This window comes from Cygnus atratus, chromosome 17, assembly GCF_013377495.2.
Source record: "Cygnus atratus isolate AKBS03 ecotype Queensland, Australia chromosome 17, CAtr_DNAZoo_HiC_assembly, whole genome shotgun sequence".
Taxonomy (NCBI): Eukaryota; Metazoa; Chordata; class Aves; order Anseriformes; family Anatidae; genus Cygnus; species Cygnus atratus.
In genome coordinates this window covers 8,064,754-8,085,559 of record NC_066378.1, presented here as the reverse complement: position 1 = coordinate 8,085,559, position 20,806 = coordinate 8,064,754, and the positions used below count along the sequence as shown (strand labels likewise).

The window sequence follows — 20,806 nt, the reverse complement described above, 5'->3', positions numbered from 1 at the left end:
CTTCCATTTCACGTACCCTTCCCATCCGTCACGCTCTGCCGAAGTGTGGCATCTCTGAAACCTCAGTACGTTGCTCAGAGGATAAAGGGATCGAGGAGGACCCAGGGAAAGATGCCTGGGGATGAGAAATAGTAATTGGTACGTTCCAGCAGTAGGTGGATTACGTGATGGGTCGTTAGCTGTGAAGCACCTAGAGCAGAATCTGCTCCCTGCTTCGGTCCCACTTGAATCTTGGTGGTTTGGGAGCACAACAGCAAAGTCAGCTCCCTTCTGCTGTGCCTGGGGCCGAGCTAAAGCTGTCAGAGGGCTGCAGTTCGTGGGGCCAATCTGAGAGACTTCCCTTCCAAACGGTGTGATGAAAAGCAGAGCAAATGATGCCAAGGGTCTCCTGCAGATGTCCCCTGTGCCACCAGCACTGCTCTCGGCTTGATCGTCGGGCTTCAGGGAGCCTCGGCGGTGAAGCAGGGGCATGTGGCTCGCACAGCACCACGAGCTGCCTGCGTGGTTTGCTTCCATGGCATGCATGCCAGGAACAAAGCCTGGGTTACAAAGCCTGTTTGAAAATTGATCCTCAGTGAAATGGGAATTTACTGACGGGGCATGTTCTCCTCAAAAATAAAATTGGGCTTTACCCATATTACTATTAAAGTATAAAGCTTTAATTATGCCCTAAATCCACTACTTTAGCTGGGGGGCTCACATGATTAGCAGGAAGAAAAAAAAAAAAAAAGGCATCTGGAGAGGCTGTGTGGTGCCTTGTTTTCCCATATGTGAAATTTTATACAGTACAAATTATTAAACACCAAACCTCTGGAGAAACATTGTAATGAAAAATTTAGCACTCCCCCATCGGGCTGCTACTAATTTGCTTTCTGACTAGATGTGAAAGAAAAGAGGGCTGTGCTGGGGGTAATCCTAGATGAGTAGCTGGCGAGAGGAAACCAGTGTTATTGTAATGTAACGCAACAGGAGAAGAAGCAGGGTGACACTTCGTGGATGGCTTCTCTGAGAGACGGTTACGGTAAAAATAAAAATAAAATCACCGCTTTCAATCAAGGTCTGTGGGAGCATATCCCTTTCTTTCCACTTTGTTTTTTAGCCTCGAGCTCCCAAATTTCATCTTGCAACACTTCTTTGCAATAAAGATGTACGCTAGAGAGAAGAACGGAGACGTGGAAGGGGTGCTGTCTGGCTCGAGTGTTGCACAGTCCTGTCTTGTTCACATACGTGCATCTTCTCACACGTAGGCTGGCACCTTCCTCTTCCCCGTCTGCCTTTTGCACCTTGTCCACTGCTCGGCAGCAAAATGTTCAACCGTGCACATGGGGGCTTCAGAGCTGAGAGCCCACCCAGCTGTTTGGGAGCCCGCAGCGCGCCGAGCAGCAGGGCTGCAGGGTGCCCCTTGTCAGCCTGCTGGGCTCCGAGCCTGGGAGGTGTTTGGCATGTGAGAGCTGCATTTTAAGTATCCGCACAGATGGGGTGCTCTCCTGAAATACGCCATCAAGCCTTGACTGAGGCATGTCAGGTCTGTGCTACTGCTCGTCCTGCCTGCGCACGGCAGTGGTCTGCTTGGCAGCAGCGGTGACCGTCCCCCAGGGCGTTACGTTGGGTTGTACAGAACTGCACGGCAAATGGTGGCTCTACCCATTTAAAATTGTTGTTTGTAAAAGAGCATTAGCTAGCATTTTTTCAAAAGCACGAAGCATTTTCCTATTGATTTTTTTCTTAATATTATTATGTTTTTTTAACATGGACATTGATTTGCAAGCCCGGCCCCGCAGAATTTTGCAGGCATGTATCAGCTTGATGGGTCAAGCAAAATGATGCTAAACCTAGCCTGATGTGACCAGAAGCACCCACTGTGTGATTATCTGTGATTAACGGTCGTTACATTGTGCGAGGGGCTCATTACAATTAAATTCTTCCTTGCTGGAGCAGCCTGCGTCATCGCGATTGTCGCTGCGGGAGAGCCGAGCTGTTGCAGCAATCGGCTGCTGCTCAGCAGGTACCTACCTTTTTCTGGCATCATTTTTTCTGTGCTTCTTGCTAACGACAGAGAGGCCACATGACCCCGTGGGCAGTTTATAATGTCTTGTCATGTTTTTAACAACAGAGAAGCAGACTTGTCCCCTCGTCCAGTGGCTCAGAAAGTGAAGCACCAAAGCACTGATTCCCAGGGGGAAGAACTTTCCCTGCCGTCCTGAAGTTCGTATCTGCCTGCGTAATCCAGGGCCCAGTTTTGCCTGGATGCTTTAGAAGGAAAGGGCTGTAGGCACAAGACCCCCTCTCCCCACCGAGTCAATCTAAAATCCAGATTTCACCGTTCAAGTCCAAGAAAACTCAGCACCGGCAGATTGCTATTGGTCCCTGCCTGGCAGGGTGTTGATTAATAATTTGAACCTGCAAATCCTCTTTCAACTTATGTGAAATCTAAATTGTCCATCTGAGGCTTGCTTCTTTCAAAACAATTCTACTGTGATTTTCACTGCTAGCATAATTCGTTGTAAAATAGATAACCCTGTCAGTGGAAAAGCTGCGCAGCACACCTGGAAGGCAGCACAGCTGCTGAGCGCGAGCATACAAATGTGGAGAGTGGGCTGTAACCAGAATTTCATCTGCAGTGAATTCAGTTCAGATCTGTCCAGGTGTATTTCACAGCCTTTGCACTATACCATATGTATTTGTCTGTTGGAGATTTTTTAATATTATTTTTTAAGCTGAAATTTCCAGGGTAAAGCACGGGAGATTGGAATCTCAACACCTTTAGGAGTCAGGGGACCTGAGACACTTAGAAAATGTCAGCACTAGGATGTGCCTTTAGATAATGGTGCAGATACTTGCTGAGCAGATGCAAGGCACTGTTTTATCCTGCTCCTTCCACTGGCATTCTCCCAGTGGGGAGAGAGAAGCTGCCTTTTGGGTTAGAACAATGTATTTTGGTGTGTTATAAATGAAGGGTTTTCCCACAAGTGGCCTGCAGGCTGGGAGTGTGCTGCTCCTGGTAGGTGGGTGGTTTCTGGGAAGGACAGCACCAAGCCGTGGCAAAGAGAGAATGGTTTGTGAACTTCTCTTATGAAAGGCTTTCGTGTTTTACTCCTAGCTTTTCTGCTTCTGTTGTGGCTCCCTTTTTTATGGGTACAGGAAAAGGATGTCATTTTACTCTTGCTTCAGTGCAAATCCATAGTAATTCTATTAATGGAAGAAACAAAAAATAGTTTTAAAAACCGTGAGAAAAAAATCACGGCTGGTATTTTTAAAAGAGGACCTTGTTTACCCAGTAATTCAATATTACCCCTTCATGTCAATAATAGGAGTTCAACTCACACTAGCAGCACATTACAAGAAAGGCTGTACAACTTAAACACATTGTAAATCCAACTAATATGTTTAAATTGATTTTAGGGGAAAAATATGTTCAAAACTAGTCTTTTACCATATGTTTCAGCTCTCCCAGATACCTTATTTGAATGGTGTTTCATTGTGCTTTACCTATTGTGCTGCAAACTTTTTCAGACTCTGTCAAGTTGTACTAAAGCTTTTAAAATACAGATGGTGGTAAAATCCCCAGTGGAAAACAGACTTCTATTTCAAACTTCAGTTCTGTTTTTTTCCGTTCTAGTTCATAGCAGATTTTGACAGATCAGAAGAAATATTCACAGCTTGATGCAGCTGGATTCTACTTTGGCATGAGCAGAAACATCTGGCCCCAAAACAGTGCATTTTACCAAAGGGCCAAAATGCATGCACATGCATCTGTTGTGCTAATATATTTTCCTGTGAACTCAGATGTTAATTGCTTTGTTTTGCCGAGACAACAGTGTTGGTTCAGTGAATGAGATTGTTTCCTTTAGCCCTCTGTTAATGGTTTCCTTTAGCAGCAATATTGTTTGAAATAGGAAGCTGTCAGGTACATTGTGAATAGCATTAAGGTAAAGTGTTTTGAGCAAGCGTATTTATAGTATGTGTGTGCAGTGGTATCTTGACATGTACTGCTATAAGGAATTTGCATATCGACTGAGACAACTGTTAGCACAAAAGCTCCATGTGAGACCAGTTTCACATCTCGAGCAGACATGTTCAATTTTTGCGCTGTAATTTTAGAGGCTTTTTGCCGTTCCGACTTCCTACTTCCAGTGTCCCCTTGCTGCTCATCCACCGATAGCAACAAGGGAACATTAAAGAACCGAGTAAGTACCTGATTTAGCTCCACCCGTAGTTCTGCCTTGGTGAATTTGGTTGTTTGGGCTTTCTTCCTTCCCCCACACTTTCTCTTACAGAAAGAGCTACAGGGCAGGCCAACGAGCCTTTTCCAAACGCCATGAAGCGATGCGATCTGTGTTAGGTGGGAAGGAGGTAGGGCGGGATCCCAGGCCATCTCCATTGTGTCTTCGGGTAATTCCCTGTGTCCCCTGATGACAGCAAGTGTCAAAGAGCTGTTTCGTAGGGCCCTGTGCTTACCCTAGCCGTTGCGCTGCCCTATAAAGAGCTGCTCCCTGCTCCTGGGCCGTGGACGTTAATCTCCAAGTTCGCTGATCATTAGCTAAAATAATTGTCACCCTTTTTGCGTTTATTCAGGGCTGTAAATTACCAAAGGGCTTCACCCTGCTGCTTCAGCTGTAATTATTCTTAGATTTTTGTTTTCTTCAGGATGCCGGACAGCAAACAGGATGTCCCATGGGCATTGGGAGGAAATTGCTTCTGTGTATCTCTGTGGAGCCGGCTGTGCTGCTCCGGTAGCTATAACGGTGTTTCCTCAAATCACAAAACTCTCCGTGGTGGTGTAGGACCTCACGGCCCTACGGAAAGTTTCCTTGACAACACTAATGTCTCGACCGATCGCGATGGGCGATCCTAACAGATGGATTGCTTCTGCTTCAAGTGCACGGTCGGGGCCCTGCCGTCCCCACCTCCATGCTGGGGGCCTGGAGAAGGCTCTGGTGCTTGCCGGGCTTTGCTGAAGCAGCCATGGTTTCTCAGGTAGCTTTGCACTGCCTGACGAGGGACAGCCAGCTGCGGGAGGAAGACCTCTGCCAGGGCAAGGACAAGTCTCAGGAGGTCTGGAGAGCAGGGACTTGGTAGGGTACGAAGTAGCAGTAAAAGCAAATCATGGGTCTGACTAGAATAAGGCAGCTGAAGTCAAAAGAAAAATGTATGTTCTTTGCTAAGGCCAAGTGATAGCACAGCTTGTGCCAACCGTCCCTCAGTTCCCTCTGCATCCAAGGGGTGCTCCTCTTGAGTTAACACCAGCATTTCCTCCAGCTGCTGCTATGTGGGAGCCGTGCTCCTGCCTTCTGTGGGGTCTCCAGACATAACAGAGGGAAGAAAGATCATTTCAGGGACCTGACTGCGGGCTGGTTTGTGCAGTGGCTGAGAACATTGAGTTTTAGGCCTGGTCCTGCAAGGTGAAAGACGTCTGCTGTCATTTCAACCACGCCACTGCAGTTTGATGTTGTGCTGGTGGTGGGCAAAGCGATGGGATGGGTCTTGGCTGCCTTCCCCCTCAGCTGTGCTCATCCCCTGCCCGGCTGCAGGAGCCCGGGCTGTCACAGTGCCGAGGGCAGGCTATGGGCTCTGGCGGTTTGGTGCTGTGATCTTTGACAGCAGCAATGTGAGATTCATCGCTCCCTGGGCAGCCTTTGTATTTGTTTACTTTGTTTCTTCTCTTTTTTTTTTTTTTTTTTTTTTTTTGCTGGAGCTTATTAGTTGCATGTGTGGCTTTATCTGGAAAAAATTGCTTGCAACTTATGCATGCCTACAGTAGCATATGTTTTGTATGTTGGGTTTATAGGGATGGTACTGATTCCTGAATTAATTTGAACAACAAATTGTTGTTGTATCTGCACACAGTATGTCTTTTCTTTTTCTAACGTGTGTTATATGACACACATCTGGTGGTGTTTTAATTGCGCTATTGTGGTGCCTTGGAGTCCTAGCAGTGAATCTGAAACCCTCCTGCATTAAGCACTGGGTTTTTCACGTGGGACTCTGGAAGGGTTGGAGTGAATCCCTGAGAGAGAACGGGGATGCTTGCATCCTTGCCTTGAACTATGGAAAAGAGCCCCAGTGTTTGCAGGCTGCCATGAAAAATGCTCCTGCACCACCAGGGTGATAACTTCAGCTCCCCACTCTAAGCAGGGGGAGCTCTGCAGTGCATCACACCTGGGTGCCCGTTGGCAGCTTTTGCTGTACATCCCGGCCATTTGGTAGATCTCTGGGCTCCAGGTAAGCAGGACTCAGAGCAGCTCAGGCCAGTTGTATCATGGGTCAGGCTGTAGCTGCTACCAGTGGTCAGTGCAGAAAAGCTCAGTTCCCTCGGGTGCCTTCGCTCCTCATAGCGTAGTGCAGCGTTGCTTCTGGAGGTGCTCTTTGCAATGAGGTGTGTCTTCCAAGGGAATCCAGGCTGCGGCCTAAAACTGCCTTATTTACTTTTAAACAACTGTGGTTGGCATCTGAATTTTATCAGCAGTGGCTTTGATAATATTTTTCCCAGATATTGATGAAACTATTGAAGAACTGCGAGCCTTGTTTAAATCATTTTGACATCTATAATAAACATTGATGATTGTTTATTGACACAATGTTCTGAGAACTCAGCCGATATGTTCCCCATTTAATATATGCTTTCTTGATATTTATACCATGCTAATTTTATCAGAATATTTTCCAGTATGAGTGCACCAAGAATTATAAATATATCATTTTTTTTCTGGTTCCTTTTTCAACCAAACTTACCAAAGAAATGAAATTGGACTCATTCAAAAAGATTAATTTTTCTGAAAGCCTTGTTGCCTGAAATATGACTTAATTCAGTCAATTGAATCAAGGATTGTTTTTCTTCTGCTGCTCAAGCCTGGTATCAGGGTGATGTGCCCACAGCTGCCCAGACAATCCCAGTTGCTCTGTTGCAATATTTCCCTGACGCTTTTTTCTTTTCAGTGGCTATTCCAAGATCTATTAAATAGACGAATAAATTAATAAAACATATTATCCATGTGCACGTGATCTCCCATTCTTCTGGGGCTTGTGCACCAGGTCTGCACTTTGTTCTTAAAAAGTTTTTTCTTAGCAAATGCTGCTTAATATCTTTCTTTTGGTACCAGAAGCCTGGGGAGTGAGTCTCTTTTCTTTCCAAGAACAAAGCATGACTGCATTGAATGTTTTTGCCTATCTGACACTCATTAGTAATGTGTTTACCTTTGGGGGATTTACTCTTAGTAAAATCATCTTTGAAGGTTATCATCGTCTTTTGTCTTTGATTCAGACCTTTTACTTTTAATGGGTAGTATTACTAGCAGAGAAATACTGTGATACACAGAGAATTTTTTCTTGGTTGAATTTCCTAACATATTTTGAAACATCTCCTGCAGCTTGGACAATTTAATATGTATATTAAATCTACTTCTGCTTTGAACATCACAGCTGTTGATATTAGCCTTTAATAGATGGTATCTGTATGCATAGATGGCAGCAATGTTGAAGCTGTCAATTCTGATTGCCTCCTACATGGTGTTTAAAAGCATTGTGTAAACTCAGCCTGATTTAGTCCATTGGCTCCAGCTGAACACAGCACTCTCCTTGCTAGCTCGATGCTTAGTCGGTCATTCCTCGGTCCTGCTCAGAGCTGCTTCCTTTCCAGGGGTCCTTCCAGTACAGGCAGCTGCCCTAGTGCTGGTAAGACCTGATGCATCTGTTGTATGAGCCCGGAGCTGATCTTTAGCATATCCCTTTCTTTCACATCACCAAAAAAAAATGTGCAAAATCAACTTCTCATTGGATTCATATTGGATGGCGCATTATAACCGAGAATCACAGGTCCGAATCACCTTAATGTACAACTTGAAGCTACAAATCTTATTTAGTAACTTGCTCAGAGGCTTTCAGCTCTCTCACAGGGTATTTATTGGATGCTATGCCTTTAGACCTGTAGCTAAATTAAAGTGTAGTTAGGGCACCCGCTGGCTTAGCGTTATGACTGATGCAGTAATTATTAAGTGCTGTATTTTCCTTGATGGTGATTATGCATCTCCTTTGTCCAGCTATAGCTTTATTGTCATCTCCCAGTTTTACAGGCTGTATCTCCTTAGTGATGTGTCCTTTTTGTACTTACAGGTGCCTTCATTTACTTACAAACCCACCCAAAGCTGCCCCAGTGGGCTTATTTGGTTTCTCAGCTTTCTTTGCCGAGGGTGTTCAGGGTGTCTGGACTTTTTTTTCTCGTGGTCGCTCACAGCTTGCCATTGACGGATCACCACTTGTGGGGCGGGTGCTGGTCTGTGATGGGTCGGGGGGGCGCTGTGCTGTATCCCATGCATGCCAGCCCGTCACCCTGTCACCACCTTGGGTGCTGAGTGTGCCCCACGGGGAGGACGGGCTGCGGCGTTGTGGCACGGAGCGCCACGCTGCGCCCTCGCTAGCTGTAACCTCAGCAGGTTTGCGCTGCCACGGCTTATCACTGACGTATGTCAAACCCAGCTTTTCCCAGCTGTCTCCTACCATCTGCCAAGTACGGCTGGGGGCACACAGTGTGCGGTTTGCTATGCAGGCCCAATGGCAGCTGGAAAATCGAGCGGTTTTGCCCGCCTAAGCACCAGCTCTTCTCCAAAATAAGCATTAGCCGTTGCATCGCAGCGAGCCTGGCGCTCCCGAGAGCAAAGCGGTGCCGGCCCTGCTCCGCAGCCCAGGCCACCTGCCGGCACGGACACGGTGCAGAATGCCTGCAGCTGGTCCTGGGCCTCGGTCAGGCCACAGAAATGCTGACCCCGCTGCTCCTCGCGGCCCCTGGGTGCGGGGCACTAATGCAAAAGGCCTCTCCTGTCCCCGAGGGCATTGTCCTGTCCCCGCTCTTTGGTCACAGCTCTCAAAAATGGTGACACCAAGCGGGGTTTCTCTCCGGTTAGGTGCTTAGGAAGGCAAAGTGTAAAAACAAGCGTTAAGATGCAAAGCTGGGTTATTAATGAGTAGCTAACATTACTCGAGGAGCTGAGAAACCCAACAACAGGTTTGAGTATTTTGACTTTCCACTAACACTATTGTTTGTTAGGGTAAGTTGTTACTCACCCCCCTGCAGCAGCTGACTGACAACCTCTAGACAGAAATCCTTTGCTAACATGAAGTCACACTCCTGGCATCCCAGAGAGAGTGGCAAAAATTAACTAGCAGGTTACAGACTGGTAAACAGCAATACAAGATGTTTCAGTAACTCATCCAGAGAAAATAGGTAAGCCAGAATTAGAAACCAGTAGTTTGCATACTAGTCAAATGTGTAAACTCTAAGCTGCTAAGAATCAAATAAGCTTGTGAATTGATGTAAAAATAAAATTTCTTAAAAAGGATAAATTTCCTTCTGTGCCATAACCTAGCAACTTGCTTTGTTTTGCTCTTTATCACAGTAAGTAAAAATGGACATGTCATATTTAAAATGAGTTATAGCTGAGATAGCTGATCACAACATCCGCAGCAGCACCACCCAATTAGAAAAACTACTCTAATCTAACCTGATGTTACTGTCATTTTTTAAAATGAGTCCTACTTCAATCATAAAATCCTCGGACCATAACATTGCTTTCTACACCATATGTCCTTATTTAGAGGAAAAAAATGATTGCACCCTTAATTCAAAGGGAACGTTTCCCTCTGAGCCAGAACTCAATAAAATGTATCAAAAAAATTGTGGAAAAGGGCAACCAAAGAAAATCAAATTGCAGCGTGTGAAACGATTTAAGGAGGGACCTGGGGAATACATAATCTCCAAACTGCCAAGTTAGAGCAAGTATAAAATATACAAACAAGCCTGATATTTTTCCCAGTTGATCTCATTACGAGGTATGCTTGGGATAGATAAATTTTGTTAGAATGCATTAAGGCTGGATTTTCAAGGAAACAAGTCAGAAGTAATGTGTTTAGCTGATTCCACCTTGTTTTGATACATGGGTCTTTTCAGGTTTAAAGAAGTACATTTTTAAAGCCAAATGGTTTGTTTTGTTTCCAGCATTAAAACCAGAGGCAACTTGGTGACTGTTTTTTTTTTCCCTCCTGGAAAACAGACGTTTATAATTTCAGCATGCTCTTTAATCATTGGGGTAAAGCACTGGGTAGTATGTTTCACTGCCACTTATTGTTGCCTGCTTAAAATACATTGAACTAGCCTTGAGTGCAATCCCTTAACAGACTGTTTCGTCCACAAATAGTACTTTTTCCAAGTCTCCAATACATCTTAATTGTCCATTTGTATTTATTAAGGCAGTTTACTGTCTCCTGCTGCAGAAAGCTGCTACTGCTGATTGTCCACCAAGAGAAATGCAAGCTTATCTGGGAGCTGATAATAAAATGCAAGCATATGTTGGCAAAAAAGTCTTCCCAAAATATTGGTTAAGCATCATTTTCTTGTTTGTTGGGAAGGGGACAGGCCATACAATTTCCTTTGATAAGTTTTTGGAACAGTTGCTTGTAGCAGTTCTTGTAGCCTTGGGGAATCCTAATCTTTGTTAGTACGAAACATTATCTGCAGAAAAGTTTTCTTCCTTAGGCTGACCCTATAGAAAGGCAGAAAGGGTCCTTTGGCAGCATGGATGACGGTCATTCTGCGCTGAGGAGATGTAAACTGGCATTCAGCAGCATGAGTTTAGAGAGATGAGTGCGATAAGGGGGACTCATCCCCGCCTCTGGTCGGAAAGCTTGGACCTGAACCCCGCGACTTGGATGCCTCTCAGCTGTACCTTACCTTCACGTGGCCTGTGCCAAAATAGATTTGTCATGAAGTCAGTAAAATCTGAAGGCTGTGTCTGGTCTGTCCTTTCTCTCAACAGAAATGAAAGTTGATCTTCCAAAGCTCTTAAAGGAATTAAACTTCTTTCTCGAGCACTTGACGCGTTCCTGGAGGGCCACGCTTGGGCTCAGTGCTGCAGGACCTCTTTGCCCCCTCCTGCCCTGGAAGGGGCACTTTTGTTCCCCAGGTGTAGCACGGAGGTGGTGGCTGCCATCCCTGCTGCTGGCAGAAGTGAGAGGATTAATGTATTAATAGCCCCACTGGAGCCACCAGAACAGGCATCTCCGAGATGAATATTTTAATTATGCCTCTCCCCGAGGGTGTTGCTTCCTGTTTTTGCCTTCAGAACAGCACAGAAATGGGTTGCTGGGAATTCTTCTCCCTCCCATGTGTGTCTGCAAGACCCATTTTGTAAAGAGCAGACGCAAACCCAAGCAGGGGGAGAGGTTTAAAATCAGCCTGCTGTGGCTTTAAGAGAGAGGAAAAACTGTTAAGGAAGGAAAATAAAAATCCCACAGCCTGTTGTAGCAGCTGTAGCTTCAGATCGTGTGGAAAATGAAGGCAGATGATTCAATTTGGCCTGTGCCCCGAGTACATTTCCAAATGCTTCTGTGTGTGCGCAAGATAATGAACAAATATATTGAGATGGCACAAGATCAGTCCGAGCTTGCCGCTGCGCAAGCCGTGGAGCTCCCAGTAGGAGCGAACTAGCTGTGCTGGGTTAATGGGGGTGAGGGTCGGGGAGCCCAGCACCTTTCAGAACAACTTAAGAAAAGAATTTGTCTCCTTTTGCCCCAGGCTCCCCGTGGCACTCAAACGGAGCTTGTGATAAATCGAAGTGTATTTATTAATAATGAGCGGGGGCAGCGTGCTCATGATTCGAAAATAGGTGCACCAAATAAAAATGTGCTTTCCTCTGACATTGGGAAGGCGTAAGGAAATGGGGAATGGACTGATCTGCTATGATTAAAAAGCTGGGGCTGAGAACAGGCACGGTGATAATGAAAAAGCCCTTTTTAGGGAGGCGAGACCCTGTTCTGCCCGTTCATATATTCCTCCACCCACGCCCCATAAGAAGAAATAGGGAGGGGAGAGGTCTGGTGGGAGGAACAAAAAGGCAGCAGCAGTGCAGGATAGCAGGGCTGGACTTTAATGAGAGCGGAGTTATTGCTGGAATGAGTTATGATATTTAATCATGCTACATGATGTCCCACAGCGCAGGGTTCATAATTCTTGGCTCTGAATGTGGCTTGGGACTGTCCGCGAGCACCTGCAGCATGCAAATGGCTTGCGGCCTCGCAGAGCCTCCTGTACCTTGCCCCCTCCCTCCTGCCAAGCCAGCCTGGTCTGCAGTGCTGGCTGGCTCCCGCTGGGGTGAAAACAGGGTATTTTGTGTTCCAAAAGACAAATCTGTGATTTCTGGTAAAAACTGAGCCTCAGCTATTGCAGATAGCTGCGATTGCCTGCTGCCAGCTTTTCTCTGCGGTGTGCTGCCTTGTAGGGTGTGTTATTTATCCCACAGAAGGCTCTGTCTGTTCTTCAAACAGCCTTGGTTTTAAATAATGCTTTTAGCACATCCTGTTAACTTCAGCGCTGAAAGAGGCTCTGGCTAAGTAAATACTTGGGCACCTATTTAAAGGTTTTGCTGAATACGTACTGACGTGAATGTCTTGCTGACTTAGGATTTGGATAAGGACAGGGTTTGGCCTTTGGAAGAGAGAAATTATCCAATCACTTCAGTCTTCCCCGTGTCCCTTTTCATTTTATTGCAGCTTAGCTGTCCTGAAGTGATGTTGTCACCCTACGTTTAAGAAAAGGTTCCCTTCTACACCCAGGTCTCAGGAGCAGACACTGGAGAGCACCTTTCAAAGACCCTTGTCGAGCTTTGGGTGTTGGCATTATTTGGAGACTTTTTGCTTCTCAGATGACTCCTGAAACATTATGAGCAGACCTAGAGGCTACGCGATCAAATATACTCAAATTTGACCCACATATGCTTCTACCTGCTGCTCCCTGAGTGTCTGTTTGGGCTCAGTTACACCGGCTGGAAAAGGCTGTCTGGCAGGGCCTGAGGAGGGCTGCTCGCTGCCACCCAGACAGGGCTCAGCGGTGTGCTGTCTAGGTGCTCTCAGGTCGGCAACATCAGCAAGCTGCAGAGGGGTCTTCCCTCGATGGTGTGTGTTAGCAGTTGTAGTCCTTTTCTGTAAGGAGCTATTTTCGGACTGCCCTCTCCTTCTCAAGTGTACGTTGAGGTTATTTGGCTCCAATCCTTAAAATACTTAATAACAGTGGCAGGTGTTGCTCTGATGTCTGCGTGAGCCTCTGGCAACGTGTTGTATGAGAAGGCGCAACGTGTTTTTCCTGTGTGTTCGTGACATTGCTTGCTGGGGGCTGTGCCATGGGTCTGTACTGTGGTGAGGTGCCCAGGACCCCCCAAGGGGTCCTGCAGCAGGGCTGGAGCCCACCTCACCTCTGCCCGCAGAGCTTGGGCAGCCTGCCACGGTGCGGGGACATGCATCCACCTCCCATTTCGGAGGGAGGACAATTGTAGCTTTATAGTAAAGCTCAGTCAGGGAGTACAGCTGGGAGGAATTTCTGCAACTCAGGCAAAACCACCCAGAGCAAATGACTGGAAGCCAAGCAGCCAAGCTAGAAGCAGCATTGGGAAAGAAGCTTCTGACCAGCTTGCTGTGATACCCCAGTATGCAGAGAGTGGCCATGAAACCAGTGCATCCATTTAGCAGAACAACTTGTCCTCCTAGTTGGGTCCTGCATGTGGCTCATTAGGGTAATTACTGATGAATTAAGGCAGCTTGGCTCAGCACTCGGGCTGCGGGTGTGCAGGCTCCCCTGCTGGCAGGCAGCAGGTGTAAATGAACAAGATCTGTCAAAAAGGCTGATGACCCTCTTAATTCACAGCAGCAAACTGGGGACAGAGGTAGTGCAGCAAGTTTAATAATTGATATTTACTTGGAAAGGTTAATGGCAGCAGTGATGCTTCTAATTTGCTTGCCCGTGCAAGACCTTGTCAGGTCAAATTGTCTCAATTTGTTACCATGTGTGTAGGTGTAGTTTTCCTTTAATGAAATTTGGAGAAAAGGAACATGTGGTGTTGGGAGCATACTGTAACTTAAGAAAAACAGCAAAAGATTGGAGTCTGGGAACAGGTTGGATAAGTCTGTGCGAACCTTAAACAGCTGACAACTTAGTCCCTTGGAATAATTCTGGTGAGCATTTGCGATCAGGAATATTTAAGGATTTGGAATGATGTAATTTATTTTTCCTTTAATTTGCCACTGTCTTGTTGTTTATGTCAGAAGTGTAATAATTTTGACAGGCTTTGATGTGCTGCTAGGTGGAAGCAGTAGAGTTACGGATCAGAAAGCCAGGGAATTTAGCAGGTATTTCTGTACCATGTTTAAGGAAATTGTAATTCTGTTCAGTAATGGTTAAATAGTTCCCATCTCAGGGAAGAACAAAGTGCCTGCTGGATGCTCTGAAATTGGCAGGTTAGATGCTTTACATCCAAGAGTTTCAGAAGAACTGGCTTATGACTGGGAACTAGTAGAGTTGGGATTTGAGCAAGTGTAGGAAGACACAGATGACTGAAGAAAGCTGGTGTGCCAGTGTTTTTGAAAGGCTGTAATTAATTGGGTATTGCCATTTACCCTATTGGCTTGGCATGAATCCTAGGCAAGATAATGGGATAACTGAAATCATAATTGCTTAATAAAGACCTAAAAGAGAATAAAATAAGTGAATGTCAATCATTTGAGGTATTTTGAAAAAGAAATCATTTCAAATTTACTTAATTATATGTGGGATTTAAAATGTGATTGATAGTGACCACAGTATTGATGTAATATAGTTAGATTTCTGTGCTCGATGTTGATGGCCTTTTTATTAAGGAAGCAGAACAATGTGGATTAAACGTGAAGGACTCAAGTCGGTTATTTCCTGCCTTATTACAAGATGCTGATAGTTGTGAACGCAGACTTGCCATTGGTTGGAAATGCTTCTAGCAGATCCCAGCAGCAATTACCTCTTGTTGTTGTGTTGTTTTAACATTTTGATGAGAAAAGATGAAAAATCAGTCTTGATAAAAGTTTGCAGGTGGGCAGCGTGTTGGAAGGGTATTACAGTGAATGAGATGGACTGCTGATGCTGGGAACAGCAGTTGTGTGACAGGGTGGCCATGAGCAAATCTGTAGTTCTAACACTTGATGTGGCTGAGTCTGAAAGTCCTGTCTGTCCTCAGGAAGAAAGTGTATTGATGAGGTGTGTTGTGGCAGAAAGACATGCGGAGTACGGGCTGAACCAGAAATGGGTTGTCGCCTGAAAGTGTGAGACTGCCTCTGTCTTTTAATATACAGGCCTATACCCGACTGTGTACTGCAAGCTAGATGAGTACTGGAGATCATTCTGCACATAGTATCCTGAATGCTGTATTAAAATATTCATAGTAATAGAGGCGCTTAGCTGGCAGTGATACCCAACATTGGTGGGAGCGCAGAGATCAGCATGGTCTCGGTGCCAGCACTGTGCCTGTGCCCTGCCAAACAGCACAGCCGCTTGGACATGTGGGGCTTGCCAGAGCCCCGCGAGCAAACCCTTCTAGCTCAGAGCGGGAGACTGTACTGAAATAGGATGGGAAGAAACAAGGGGATTTTATTGCCATTAAAAAGTACCAATTTGTACAAGCCGACATTTTAAATAGTGTAATTTAAATGGAACCAAACTGATATGAATAGAACCTATTAATAAATTAAACACTTCTTTCCACCCAATATTTCACAAGGGAATTAACAGAATAATTTGTTAGTAAATGAGCCCAGGAATGAAGCTGTGAATGACACATCTATCCTATCCTTCTCCTCCCCTGGTAACACGCTTTGCAGATGCAAGTGGAAAGTTGTGTGATTTCAAACATTGTCGATTCTCACTTAGTATCCTATGTACAAATGGAACCAAAACTTCAGGAGGGATGATTCAGTGGTTAGAGAACCAGCCTTGGCTGTAAGAGTTAATCATGCTGTGCTTCAGGTGCCCCTGAGCAAGGTGTTTCAGGCCCTTCCCTCAGCATTTGGGCACCGGCCTGTTAGGCCGGTGCCAGCCTCTCAGCGTGGTGGCTAGGCGTGGCCCTGAGGCATGTCTGGGCCCCTTCGAGGGTCCAGGTCTCAGCCTGCAACTTGGAAGAGGTGAAAAACCTCCTGGCAGAAGGGGAACAGTGAGCGCCAGGTGCCAGTGTTAGGCTTTCCAGGGACGCCCTAAACCTGAGGGCAGAGCCATGGCTGCTGCAGCGCAATGGCTGCATCTGACTGGAGCCCCTTGAGGAAACCCATTGCGGCCTAAATGCTTGAAGGCCACCTAAATCAGCCGTGGTCCAGCAGCGAGTGACAGTGCTCAAACTCCGATGAGGTTTGCTGGTAGCAAAAAGTGCAGTGGGTTTGTCTGCCTGCTCCCCTCACCGCGTCAGGCCCTGGGCCTGTGGCACGGCCTGGCCTGCCTCCAGGAGCGCTAAAAGCGCCCCTTCCTCACCCGTTTACGAGAGGGAGCGTGGACACATGGGGTCAAGCCCAACTTCAGAGAAGCCCCATGAATTCAAAAGCATCCTCTTACACGGTGCTGTGGGCATAGGAGTAAAACATTGGATAAACCGCTGTTGGCGACCTCGGGAACAGGTGGCAGTGCTTGAAAATCTCCTTTTTCCCCCTCCTTCTTCTCCCTCTAGATGAAGGTCCCTACAAGCAGAAGTGGCAGAAATAGCGAGGAGGACAGCATCAGGGAGGCCACAAGCTCTCAGCGGAGCAGCTCAAGGGACCGTCTCAGTGATGTAAGTACCATTCAGGAGAAAGCATCGCTTCATTGCAGCAATTCCCGCTGCTGACATGGCTTTTCATAAATCTTGCTGAACAAATGTTGGCATCCAGAGGTCACTGTGTAATAACTTTTTTTTATGTCATGATTGAGTGTTATGGCATAAGTGGTTGAGCTGCCTCGCAAACACTATAATCATGGTGCAAATAATATGATAAGCGAAAGATCAGAGATGGGAAAACAAAGTGGAATTGTTATTCCTCAGGGAAAAATGGCTTGATGTTTTGTTTTCTTTTCTCAAAGAAGTTGTGTTAAAAAGCTTTTTACAGTATTTTTGGTTTTAGCTACTGCACGTAATTATGTAGTTTGGGTGCAAAGTCAGTTCATCTAATTTTATGCTTCCTGCCTCCAAGTTGTGAAAGGTTTTGGGGGAGAGCTGTCTTTCTCTCAGGAAATTTGATGGTACATTGAGTGAAATGTTATGATAAAACAAAAGCAAATGGTGCCTTAGTGTGTAAACACACAAATGGGCTTTTGAGTCACCAAGAAATCAATGGCAGTGCTGGGATAATTTTATATGAAGGCTTTTTGTGTTAGCAATTAGCATTTCGCCTTCATTAAAACATGATTTTTTACTAATTAGGACCTTTCCCGTTAGGAGAGATTTAAATGAAGAACAATAATCAAACGCTGGCACAAGCATGTCTGAAATATTAAATTTGCCATTTCAATGGCAAGCCACAGAAATCCCAGAGCGAGTGGTTTTCATGTTGAGTTCTATTAATGTAAAATATGCTTCATAACTAAAACCTGTCACAGAAAACGGCTCACACCAGCTAAATTCAATTGGACAGTTAATTTAGCTTTAAAATTGAAAACACTACCTCCGCTTCAGGATGCAAAAGGAAGAGGGGGGGAAAGCCTTTGATAAGTGTAATGTATTTGCTATTAAGGCTTTCAGAGCCCATTCTACAGGAGGAGAGGGGAGAAAAAGGGGAAAAAATGGCTCCCACAAATGTGTTTAAAAGCTGAAAGTATTTATTAAAAATGTCAGCAGAAAAGTGCTTTTGGCAGATTAAAGCGGGATTCAGCTTGACAGCTCTGACAGGGAAATGTGACGGGGGAAAATTCTCTCTACATGTTTGGAGTGCGAATGGGGTGCTGTAAACAGCCCCCGCAGTGGGAGGAAGAGAAAAATAACCCTGTCCTGTGATCTGCATCCAGGACTGCGAGCCCACGCTCCGCCGGGGGGACAGGTGGGGAGGGGGCCCTGGGGCAAATCACCCTACTGCAGGGCGTCTTTGGCAGTGTTATTAGGCAATAATGGTCTCAATTTTGTACATATGTATTGATGTGATCCTCTCCTTTCCCTTCCCGTGGTCGCTCTTGACAGGTATGTGACCAGAGGTGCCTCATAGCGTTGCTGCATGGTGCTGTGGGGGCGTGGGAGAGGAATAACATATTCAGACCCAGCGATTAGCTTAGGTCAAAGCATTAAGTGGTCTTGGAGACTTTTCTTGTTAAGCCAATGCACTTCCCGTTTTTTCTCCTCCTTTCACTTTGCCCCCAAAGTTACAAGCTGAGCCTGTAGGAATTGCATTTGAGTGCCTAATTCCCTCAAAATCTTCAAAGGCAGTTAATCAGCCAGTGAAATTCAGGGGGAAATAGGCACTCCTCTTTTCTTAGTCAATGGGGACATTTGGGCAGTGCCTCAAGGCCAGGGCACACTTCAGAGCTTTGCTGAAGTTGCTCTCGTGACCCGACAACCCGTTGCAAATGAGAATTTTTTAAATTAGTAATTAAACAGTTTGAAAAGTAAGGTTCATGAATCACAGAATGCTCTTCGTTCATTACTTGACGAGTGCAATTTAGCTTTAATTACGTACAACGCTTCCTTGCGTACTAGTAAATGTTCTGTAGTCTATTTAGTGACTGTCAGAAAGTCTTAGCAAGTCCCACGGGTGCAGTTGGATGGTTTTCCCCATTTGTGTGCGGAGGAATAAGGCAGCAGATTTTTTCTTTTTGTGGAGAGGGAGCAGGGAAGGGGGAGATGATGATGATGTGCTGCTGAGCATCAATTTGTGCAGGATTTTCTGTCCGGCACCCCTGGTCCCTGCGCTGCTCTGAAGCTGTATTTCCTGGCACTGTTTAAATAGGTGGTGGGCTGCTGAACTGAGGCAAGCTCTTCCATGTGGCACTGAGAATTAAGAAGCCCCAGGGCAGTAAGGATGTAAAGGGAAGGCACGGATGGTTTCTCCTCACGGCTGGTGGTTACACATCGACGTTCTAGCACGCGGCTGCGCTGGGGTGGCCGCGTTCCTTGCAGATGGATGTGCTGCGGCCGCAGGCACCTGGGCTCTTTCTCGCTATCCCCGAGTAGCTCTCCTGCTGTTTCTTGGTGTATTTGGCCTTGAGGACTGCTTTTCATGCTGCCTTTCCCTCCCATCCCCGTTCCCATTAACTTGGGCGAACAATGAAGTAAATGAGGCAGGAGGTAGCAGGTTTGGCTGCTGTACGGCGGCACACAGCAGGTGTGGTGGGAAATGTGTGCATGAAAGTGCACAGCGTTCAGCGTTGCCACCTTAGGAGCACGGGAGTCCTCCCTCCGGCTTCATTGTTGGTCTCCATTTAGAAGGCGCTATTATGAACAGCTTAGCTCCTCTGTGTGATTTGTTTCTCGAGGTGACTTGTTCAATGGGATGCCAGTAAGTTGTTCTTTATTTACATTAATGCATGTCATTAGTCTCTAATGGACCATGAAGTCAAGAGGTGGCCCGGTCTGTCGTGAAATAATTGCACTCTAAAGAAAGCTGAAGCAAATGATTGATTGTGTCTTGCACATGCACACACAGAGCTATCAGTCTATCCACAACAAAATGCAGAGCATTTTGCTGCTGCTTTGACACAATGAAACTTCTGTGGGGGGAGAGTGCTGCGACTTCATAGTAAAACAGTAATTGTCTGTGTTGTATAGTCAGTCTTTCCAGACATTACGCTGAGTGCCATTTATTATGCATCATTGGGAAAAATGCTTATTATGATCAAGTGAAATCATCGCTGGCTGCAGAGGTGTGATTTGGTGAGGCTGGTTTTTTCCTTTGGACGATGAAACTTCTGAATGGGAAAGCAGAGAAGTTTTAACCCAGCTTTGCACAGCAGATTGTGTGGTTTGGGGGACGGGATGGGAATTTGCCACTTGTTTATGTTCCCGGTGTTGATGTAAAGTTCCCTTAAAATCTATTATTAAGCTGACATCCCTATTACACATGTACTTGCAGGTCTTCTGCAACCAACGCAGAGTCAACAGCTTTTTTCCAAAATGGGATTTTCCTCTGCTGTCCTTTATAGTGAGGTAATTGGAAGTTACCAGAGAATTAAGAGCCAGATAAGCCATATTGCTATTTCGTTGTGTTGACCCAAGTAAAAGTGGAAGGCTTGGGCATTTTGTTTTGGTTTTCCCCATGTTCTATAATTGTCCTAATCTTTTCTGATGTTCTGAACAGTCCAAAAATCCACACGGAGCCTTGTATAATGGCTTTTAAAAAAAGGTTTTTATCTTTTTCTTGACCCATCAGCTTAAGAACTGCCTGCTTTTTAATGGATTTTCTCCCTCACTAAATTGAATGGATCGTCCCTCATTATCATTTAAATAGAAGCCTCACTCCCTGTGAACATGGAAAATTTGAATGTGGTAGTAGAGCTGTGATAATTTGAAATATTCGGAAGGTGGGGGCAAGGAGGGGGAGCAGGCGGCAGAGTGCAGAATTGCTGAATGTAATTGTCATGGATTCTCAATTTTGTTGCCACAAGATGGGAAAATAGACTAATAATTGTCTTCCAACCCTAGTAGAATAGTTGCCCTAGTTAGCTGAAGCTAACACTCTAATTGTCATGGGGGCACAGAGATGAATGAGGATGTATGCAGGGCACAGCCAGGGCTAAATTGAGTGATATACTAAGGCAAAGAGCAAATTGGCAATTATTGGCCCAGCTGAAAAGGTTGGCAGGTGTGCTGCTTTCTCACGAGCCCTTAGGGGGAAATTGGAAATATAAAATATCGACCATAAATACTCACTGATTAGGAAATATGTTGCAAGAGGTGCTGGCCACTTAAGAGTCAAAACTCTCCTTTTCAAGGGATTGACTTGAGCTGTACAAAAAAAAAAAAATCAGCAAGCGCTGCTTCTAAGTTGTTCAGAGCTTTTTCCTCTTATCTCCCATCCC

At 45.7% G+C, this 20,806-nt stretch overlaps 1 protein-coding gene across 8 annotated transcripts in view; it reads left to right on the top strand.

Annotated features, from left to right (window-relative positions):
• FBRSL1 (fibrosin like 1) overlaps positions 1-20,806 on the top strand; it is a 518,137-nt gene that overhangs the window by 208,296 nt on the left and 289,035 nt on the right. For all 8 annotated transcript variants that reach the window (XM_050714124.1, XM_050714121.1, XM_050714123.1 and 5 more), the window contains one exon: positions 16,497-16,598. In XM_050714124.1, the coding sequence (XP_050570081.1) occupies positions 16,497-16,598 (102 nt within the window). The remainder of the gene's footprint in view (positions 1-16,496; positions 16,599-20,806) is intronic.